The sequence below is a fragment of the Penaeus chinensis genome, chromosome 42 (genome assembly GCF_019202785.1).
Source record: "Penaeus chinensis breed Huanghai No. 1 chromosome 42, ASM1920278v2, whole genome shotgun sequence".
NCBI lineage: Eukaryota > Metazoa > Arthropoda > Malacostraca > Decapoda > Penaeidae > Penaeus > Penaeus chinensis.
In genome coordinates, this window is record NC_061860.1 from 22,079,333 (window position 1) to 22,089,332 (window position 10,000).

Here is a 10,000-nt window from a genome sequence, read left to right on the forward strand (position 1 = left end):
TTGAATTCACCTCACCCTAATGAGTAGTATACCAAATCTTCCTTACCCTTTTAACTTTTATGCCATTACAAATATGGTACCCAAGTAAACCCATCATGTATTATCACCATCATCACTATGTCTATTTCTGTTCAGTCATTCTGTTGTTTTCATCAACTGAATTCACTTGCATCCTAATTACCTGTCTATTCAGAACCAGCTCAACTATATACCTCCTTGCAGCAGAAACAAAGAAACCTGTTATTGTCTATGTTTCCATGCACACAGGATCAGCTCCAGCATCACGACTTCACCAAATTCAACTTGATAAAGCCCCGACTTCTGGAGGCAGTCGACAAGATGCTGGCCGAGGACATTGCCCGCCTGATGGCCATGATCCCAGTAGAGGAAGCCACGAGTAACAAGGAAGCCGCCATTATCCGAGGTAGGTGATTTGCGGTCTTTCGTAGGGAATAGTTCGGGTGAAAGGAGGAGTTACTGTGAGGAGTGAGAACGGTGAATAGAGGCTTAGGGAGAATTTCAAGAGCTGCAGAGAGATCCTTATATAATCATGGGGGAGGGGGGGGGATCCCTGTGATGGTCCGTTGCATTCTCCCGGGGAATCGCATTCCAGGGAAACATGGAAAGTGTCACGGATAGGCTGCCCAGAAGTTGGGAATTGCCCTGATATTTTGTTGGTCATGATTTTCACACTCATATATACAAGGTAAGGCATTATTAACCTCTTTATTATTTTTTCTTGTGTAATTTTATTTTTTTATTTTTTTATTTTTTTATTTATTTTTTTATGTGTATATAATTTCCTGTATTTTTGTTATCTTTGCACTCTGAGTCATACTTGAGATCATTTTGCTAACTACTGATACTGTAAATAAATTGTTGGGTTAATGTGGATAGATGGGTACATTTATTTTATCATTTGTTTATATTTATATACATACGGATGCTTAAATTACACTGACAGGAGTCTTGCCTTAAGGTTATAAGTATTACAGTTGATGTACTTTATTTGTTTATGATACTTTCAGTGTAATTTTATTACTGTGTTTTAAGTCACTGGAGCTTTATAATAGAGTTCTGTGGGTGTTTCAGTTTTGTATTGTTTAATACATAGGTCTAAGTGTTACACATCATTAGAAATATAAAACATACCAAAAGGAAATCCCGAAAACTTCTGATAGCAAACCTAAATAGCTTTTTATTAGCTTCTCCTAAATTTTATCTGATAACAAAGAACCTCCCACTCCATTCACACCCAATTTTTTTTTTTGATAAGGTTATAGTTAGTGATTCTTTAACAGTAGCACAAATTAATAATGAACAGAGCAGATGATATAGTTTGTCAGTATTAGTGTTGTAACATAACTAAACTTAAGATCTTGATGATAATATTACTACACGAAAGTTTTTTGTTGTTGTTGTTGTAGGATCATTCCCATATCTCTTCAAAGGAATTTGATATGTTGTCAGTTTGTAGCATAAGTATGAATTAAAGACTTGTTTAAAATATCTGTATTTTGTCATTTAGCAAAAGTTTTTTTTTTTTTTTTTTTTAACTATATACTTAGGACTCTTGCATTACTTTGCAGTTATTTATGTACTGAATGACTTGGTGAAGTTCTGTACTCAAACTGTGCTTGGAAACTAGTGCAGTTTGTTTTATGGGCTGGTGCACTTTAAATTCCTATGGTAATGTTCAGTCCACAATTAGAGTATTGCACATTTTTTTTGACAAATAGTTTGTATGCTAATGATTGGATGATAGTCTATGAGAAATAACTATACGTAATCATGGTTTACAAAGGAACTTTTTCTATTAGATATAGCAGCAGTAATTTCACTTATGACATTCCCCGAAGATCAATTCTTAGGAACCTATTACTTTCCAATTAGATCAGTGACATTAACAGTTCAATGAACATGTGATGACATGTTTGCTTATAGGAGCACCATGTATCTTAGGGAATAGGAAATAAAGGTGTTTATTCACTTATAAGTAATTACGTAACTGGAATCATCAGTCTAACCTGAGGGTGTGGCAGAAGTTTAGAGTCCAGCCATCCATCTTTATTTTCTCCTCATTGTTAGTGCATTATTCGTGTCTTGCTTAACCCACTGCCTCTGGGATGGATGGCACGACGTACATGCCATGTCCTCTCTGACTTTAGTTTATCTGTTGTTTTTATACATAGATGGCTCTGCACATGTGCTTAGTCACCAAAGAGTCAAATACTAGACCTTTCTATGTCACCTGTTTACCATTTTCCTTAATTTTCTTTTTTTGATTATTTATTTTTCATTGTTATTAGTATTGTTCATGAGATGCTAAACATAATGTCAGTATTAGTAACTACTATAGCATGAAGAAAAAAGAAAATAACAATAATTAAAGGAGAGAATGAAAGCCTATTAATTGGCTCCTTGATGGCTGAGCACTTGTGGAGCTCTCTATGTCTAAACACAATTGAATGTTTGTCATTATTTGTAAGTAATATTTAGAAAAATAGTAATTAGATTAACCTACAATTTGTTTTTTTTTTTTCAAATTCTTTATATTTTGCATTCTCTCTTTATTGTTTTTCTTCTCATTTGGTCTTTGTGATACCCATATAGATACACTACCAAGACATTCTAATGATGCAGATAGATGGAGCAATTAATAGAAAGAAAATAGAAAGGGTAAAATTGAGTTATTGAGATTGAATTAAGCACTGCATCTTTTAACCCATTATGTCCCAGTGATTATATGAGGGTGCAATGCTGTTATAGGACATTCAGGATAGAAAGGGTTATGTTGGTAGCTTCATTATGTCTGTATCTGTAAGTAGAACCAATTTAAGGAAATTATTGATGACATTCTACCAAGGTGTTGTGCTGTACAGTGCATTGTGTATCTCCTCGCCCTCCTCTCCGTTATCTCTCTGTTGAATCTGATATTGTGTGGCCAGCACTGATAAGAGATAAGCACTGTTTGGACAAATGACCTCATTATTAATATGATTAGAATAACATCTTTTGTAGCTCTCTTATAGATATTACTTGAATCCACACTCATATGTACATTCATGTGGATTTGCCCCTACACAGGGTCATGCACTAGCATACAGGTGCACATATACCTACATGCAGAATACAAACACACATCACACACTAGTCCTTTTAATGAGAGAAGGAAAAGAAAAACCACTATCTTCTCACATGTTTTTATCTCCATCCTTTATAAATATTTACATTACAAGATTTTTCTTTTTTTTTTTTTTTATTATTTTTTATAACTCCTTTGTATACATTCATTGAGATACTGAAGAATTCTGCTGTTATATAAAGTGTAAGTCAGTCTCAAAGGCACTGTACCTTTGTATTTTCAAATATTCATGATTGCCATAAGGGGAGTGTCTGCTGCACGGTGACAGACAAAATATACATTGGCTTGTGATAAGCTCATTTGATCTTATTTTGTGTTTTGTGTGTTTTGTGTGTTTTTTTTGTGTGTGTGTGTGTGTGTGTGTGTGTGTGTGTGTGTGTGTGTGTGTGTGTGTGTGTGTGTGTGTGTGTGTGTGTGTGTGTGTGTGAGAAATGTCTCTGCACATACATAGCTCTGCTAATACTTAGCCACAAAGGAGTCAATTAGTAGACCTTGTGACCTTACCTGATGTCACCTTTCCTTGAATTAGCAGGAAAAATTTTTTTTTTTTACTAATGCTATCAATATTGATATTGTTATTTTTATTATAGACATTATAATTACAATAATGTTATAGACATTAGTAACAGCAATATAAGATAATGTAAAATATTTTTGTAAATCAAGGAAAAGGGTAAACAGGTGAGACAGGCAGTACTCGTAATTGGCTCATTGGTGACTTAGTACAAGTGTAGCCATCTATGTGAAAAAACAGCTAAACACATAAACTCTCAGTGGGCATGGCATGTACGTACATTCCATGCCCGTTGGATTTGGGTTAAATATAGCAGTTTCACTTGCATTATATATTTCTTACTCTTTTTTGTGAAGAAGAAAAAACAATACTGCTAATCTGCAAGGCAAATGAATGTAAAGAAAATTAGAATTTCAGTTTAGTGATTGCTTTATCCTCCACAGCAACCAAGTACAAGAGAAATCACCTCAAAGATAATTTGTCGTCTGGTTTCCTTTCCGGTAAATGATGATATACTTTCATATAAAGTATGTTGAAAAGAGTGGCGTGTCGCACTGATAATACATGTGTTTTTCTGGTACTTCCTTGGTCTTGTCACAGTGTTTTGATTTGTTATACCATCAGCTTTTTTCTTTCTGTCTGTCTGCTTTTTTCTATCGTTCATTATTCCTTTTTCTGTTCTATTTCGTCTTTGACATCATCTTGTTTTTGTTTTGTTTTTGTTTTTACTTCTTTTCTGAAGGCAGGGGAAAATGCCAGAGAACTGCACTCTTGATATGAAAATGCTCTCTCTCTCTCTCTCTTTCTCTCTTTCTTTCTTTCTTTCTTTCTTTCTTTCTCTCTCTCTCTCTCTCTCTTTCTTTCTTTCTTTCTTTCTTTCTTTCTTTCTTTCTTTCTTTCTTTCTTTCTTTCTTTCTTTCTTTCTCTCTCTCTCTCTCTCTCTCTCTCTCTCTCTCTCTCTCTCTCTCTCTCTCTCTCTCTCTCTCTCTCTCTCTCTCTCTCTCTCTCTCTCTCTCTTTCTCTTTCTCTCTCTCTCTTTCTCTTTCTCTCTTTTTCTCTTTCTCTCTCTCTTTCTCTCTTTTTTTTCTCTTTCTCTTTCTCTTTCTCTCTTTCTCTCTCTTTCTCTCTCTCTTTCTCTCTCTCTTTCTCTCCCTAAGCCTTTGTTAATTTCTCCTACCACATGTATTTTGGTGCAGACCGGGTATATTTTTCTTATTGATAGTGGTTGCAAGACTGTAACACATGACAGTCAGGATATATTTTGTTTGCTAGCATCTTGGACTATTGTGCAAATAGACCTTTGATTCTTTACTGTTATAGGTTTGCTTAGTGCACAGTGTTTTATTGGAGTGATGTGACTTGCACTCTCTTCAGTTCATAGAATACAAGTCATGATAAGTACCACCATGAGGACATCCACCCTTTTAAAGGACTTCAAATTCTCATAAGTGTCAATTCTTCACAGATTTGTCTTGTGTTTATCATTCACTGTTAGTCACTTCAATTATTTCGGTCATGCATCCAGACACTTCTTTTTTTATTGATCGTCTGATCTGTGTAAACTCAAATTGATATTGATTACATTAGTAGAATGAATTTGTATAATATTACTTACAGCAAACAGCCTGATAGAAAGACACATTAAACAACTTGATTTAATAGAAATATGTTCATTGCCATGCTCTTACTCCAAATGGAGAAACTAGACAAAACAACTATTCTGGTCAGTAGCTGATTTTATAGCATTTTCTTTATCCACAAAGAATTATACTTGACACTTCTCCCTGTCTGAGTTTGACATGTAAATGTGTCATATCCCAGACCCTCAGGCGTGGAGTGTTTAGGCTTGACGTCACTGTAAATGTCGCAGTGAATAGGTCTAGATCATTACTTTGCAACATCTCTGTGCTGACTCATCTAGAGTCAGCACAGAGTTTTCTCTTTATGCCTTGCTGTTTTGTAGGGTTTAATATGCTAGATTCTAAACCTGATGCTTGACCCAATGGCACTGAGAAAAAGCTGTGCTCTTTTTATTTTATGAAATGACTCTGCACATAGATGGCTCTGCTTGTGCAAAAGAGTTAATTAGTAGACCTTGTGATCTTACCTGATTTCATCTTTCCTTGAATTGGCGGGAAAAACATATTTTTTACTATTGCCATGAATATCGATATGATTTTATTATAGACATTATAATTACTATAATGTTATATACATTAGTAACAGCAAAATAAGATAGCATAAAATATTTTGTAAATCAAGGAAATGGGTAAACATGTGAGACAGGCAGCAATCATAATTGGCTCATTGGTGACTTAGTATAAGTGTAGCCATCTAAGTGTAAAAACAATTAAACAAGTAAACTCACAGTGGGCATGGCATGTACATACATGCCATGCTCGTCGGCATTGGGTTAAGTAAATTTTATAATGCATGAAGTGATTAAAAAATATAAATTCCTTAATTCTGCATATAGTTGGGAGGAATGTTCATGTAATTTACAAAACTGAATATGATGTAATGGTAACCGCCAAAAGGTAAAATAACACATTTCATATATTAATGAGATGGATTCTTCAAGAAAGGAAAGTGAGTCTTAAACAATATCAAAGAGATTGAATGTTTCTCTCTTTCCAAAAGTGAGAAGGTTACAGTGGATCTTATTAGGCCAAAGTATATGAACGACATAAAATTTGGTTTATTGTTATCATCATTATCATTATTGTTATCATTGCCATCGTCTTCGCTTGATTGCTTAGTTTGATTGATAGTTGCATCTAATCTTGCAGTCTCTAAGCTGAGGAGAAGTTTCGTCTCATTATCAACAGATGAGATTTATGGTAAATAAATGAATTATTTGTAGACAATGTAAGCAAGATGTCTAAGTTTTATGTTTAGAGTCACAGCTTTTGAAACTACTGAAGCTATGCAGATTTTTCTCTAATGCAATAATTTATGCACAGCACTCAATACCTCGTTATTTACTCATTGTTTTCATATACATCAGTCTTATTCTCACGGTACCTAGAGTGGTAATTTTGATGTCCATGTGGAATAACCTGCCATGCACTCTCCTGGTTAGTTTAGTAGACTGGCACACACAAGTTCTCAGCAATTTTAAAAACTACTCACACTAAATAAAATGTAATTTATTAAAATGCTATGAACTCATTATTTACTGGTTTTGTTAAGTATTGTAGTACTTTAGAGTTGAAAAGACTCTTTGTGGATTTTTTTTTTTCTTATTTTATGGTATCCATGACCAAAAATAAGATGAGAGATGGTGTGAGTGAGTAAGAGAAAGAGAGGAGGGAATGGAAGTGAGAATTGAAGTGAGAAAGAGGTTTTCCAGTCTGGCACAGTACTGGCACAAATGCCTATGTGCCCTCCCCCCCTTTTTTTTTTTTTAGAGAGAGAGAGAGAGAGAGAGAGAGAGGGAGGAAGGGAGGGATGATTCTCTTTTAACTCAGTACTGGCAGGATGGCAAAAATGTATGTCATGTCCACTCTATTATTTATGGATTGTTTTGCACATAGATGACTCCACAAGTTATTAATCACCAAGGAGCAATTACTAGTCCTACCTATCTCCCCTTCCTTGTCTCTTTTTGTGTCCATTTTAGTATTGGTAACAACATTTTGGTAATCATAATGTCAATAATGATAACAACAACGTTGATGTCAGCCTGCAGCCACCGGGATGGAATCTGTGTATATGCCATGCCCACTGTGAGTTTAATTTGTTAGTCGTTTTTGCACAGAGATGCATCCACACGTTTTAAGTCACCAGTGAGCCTATGACGAGTACTACGTGTCTCACTTGTTTACTCTTTTCTTTAATTTTTGAAAATATTTTCTGGTATTTTGTATTGCTGTTTGTAATGACAATAACACTGTAATGATTAAAATGTCTATAATCAAAATAAAAGCATCGGTATCGAAAGCCTTTGTAAAAAAAGAAAAGAAAAAAAAAGTTTTCCTGCAGACTCGAGGGAAAGTGAGACTTAATAACATTTGAGTAAAAAAATATACTGAAAACTCAAGGAAAAAGCAAACCAGGAGAGATCATGTCGGCATACTAATAGGCTTCTTGGTGGCTGAGCAATTGTGGAGAAATCTTTGTGCAAATAATATTCACAAAAGGAAACTCCAGGTGACGTTACATTATGGGTTAAGACTTCATATACGTATTACCCTCTTTAGTCTTGTGTAATGTAACATTTACAGTGAAATTCAGATTATTTTCTGTCTTAGAATTAGTGAAGAAATTATGATTATCATTATTATTATTACTTGTTTAATTGGAAAAACAGTTAAACAAGTAAACTCACTGTGGACATGGCATGTATATGCATGCCATGCTCGTCGGCAAAGGGTTAAGTAAGATTTTAAAATGCATGAAGTGATTAAAAAATGTAACTTTCTTAATTCTATTTTTCAATAGATTTAGTATAGTTGTAAACTCTTTTATACTTTTTGGTCTTGAAACTGATACACCTTTTACATAGGAGAAATATTTTATTTGCACAACAGCAGGTTCAAGGGGGAAGTACAATCTCACAAAAAACGATTGGCTTAAAATCAGAGGAAAATAGAACGTGAAATTCTTTTATACTGCCAAGAAAACTAGGTGTTGTTATAACTGTTGAGTAAGTTGCAAAATATATATTTAACAATGGTTTATGAATTACCTTCTCCATTTCTACATCATCCAGTGATAAGAGAGTGAATATGTATATATTTATGAGTAATGTGAAACTGATGGTCTTTCATTTTATCTTCACCAGTTGCCAAATAGTAAATAATGTTTGGAAGAAAAAACCCATAGACCTATCTGTAAATGATGATACATGATAGTAAATATTCTAATGCATTAGTTGAAAGGATTCAAAACTATAACAGAAGGTCCCTTTAATTAATATTGTTAGCTTTCAGTAATATTTTTGAAATGGAGAGTTGCTTGAAGTTGCATACTAAATGCATGTCCATATGCAGTCACACAGTCAACTTAATACCCAAAGCAAAATGTATAAATATATTGCACCTGTATGTTCTGCCTGTATTCCAGTTAGAACAATATTTTTTATGGAGAGTATACATCGAAAACCAAAGTTTTATATATTTTATAAAGTTTACATATTATTTTCAGTATTTCTAAAAAAAAATTGGGCTAGGATTGATCTTAAGATATGGAATATCTAGAGTTTATTTTTCATATTTTATAACAGCAAATCAATCAAAGGAACTTCATTTAATAGAAAAAGACTTTTCTGAGGCAACTGCTTACATCTTGCAGATGTCTTTGGTCTTTCATACTGAATTGTCCTTTTCCAGCAATTAATAGTTTGTCAATGTTAGTTTGTAGATATTTGAAAGGGAATAGAACTAGATACGCTCATTTATCATTAATGTTATCTTGGCATCAGCTTAATGCCTCCAGGCTGGCAAAAATACTGGAAGGCCTAAACTCCAGAGTGCATAGAAACAGTGGCATGCACCACTTGCAGGGAACAGACGTGTTTGTTTTCATGGTATATAAATACCCATAATAGGTCTGGATGTGGTTTGCTTGCAAAATTCCTGGAAAGGCGTCTTGCTACAACATGCAAAGCCTACGTGGTAGAAGGCCAGTAAACAAGAATTTGATTGAAATATGGATGGCATGGCATATGTGGCCCAGGAAGATGGCCATTCTCGACATAACATGATATACATGTCACCCAGAGGCAATGAGGTAATATTTGTCTAAATGAAATGTTGCTAGATTGGCAAAGTACAGCAGAATAGTTTCATAAAGTAGATATGCAATTTCCACCATTGTAGTTTCACAAGTTGGAGTCTCGGATGGTATTGCGTTTGTTGTCTTAATGCAGATTTCAGCATATCTGGTGCAATCTTTCATCAGGTTATTCTTTTTTCTTTGATTTATGCTTTCTAGGAGACATTTAAGAAATTTCATAAAGACGAATCATAGCCTAGTGATACCTGTCAGCAGCCAATAGATAATAGGTCACACTTTGGTTAAGATTCAGGTCGAGGCAACAGTTTTCATTTGTCCAGCCATTAGAATTTAGTTTAACTGTTGGAGATAGAATTAGAAGTTGAAATAATTTCATTAGTTGGTATTTGTTTAACTTGGCTCTTTATTTATAATTTTCATAATCTAGACAAAGGCAATTTTCAGTTCATTCAGGACTACTATGAATTGCGAGATTGCTCAGTCAGCATGTGCATATCTTTTTTCATTCTTATTAAAAAAATATCTGTTAAAGTGAAATGATGATAGGCAGAAAAATAGTGAAGCAAGTTTCTGATGGTGATGAGGAGAATGAATCTGTGTGA

General features: G+C 34.2%; 1 protein-coding gene across 1 annotated transcript in view; it reads left to right on the forward strand.

Annotated features, from left to right (window-relative positions):
* Nucleotides 1–267: 267 nt before the first annotated feature.
* LOC125047835 (EH domain-containing protein 1-like) overlaps nt 268–10,000 on the forward strand; it is a gene marked incomplete at its 5' end in the record, with an annotated part of 19,652 nt that continues 9,919 nt past the window's right edge. Inside the window, 1 exon segment of the mRNA XM_047646345.1 lies at nt 268–424. Within this exon segment, the coding sequence (XP_047502301.1) occupies nt 268–424 (157 nt within the window).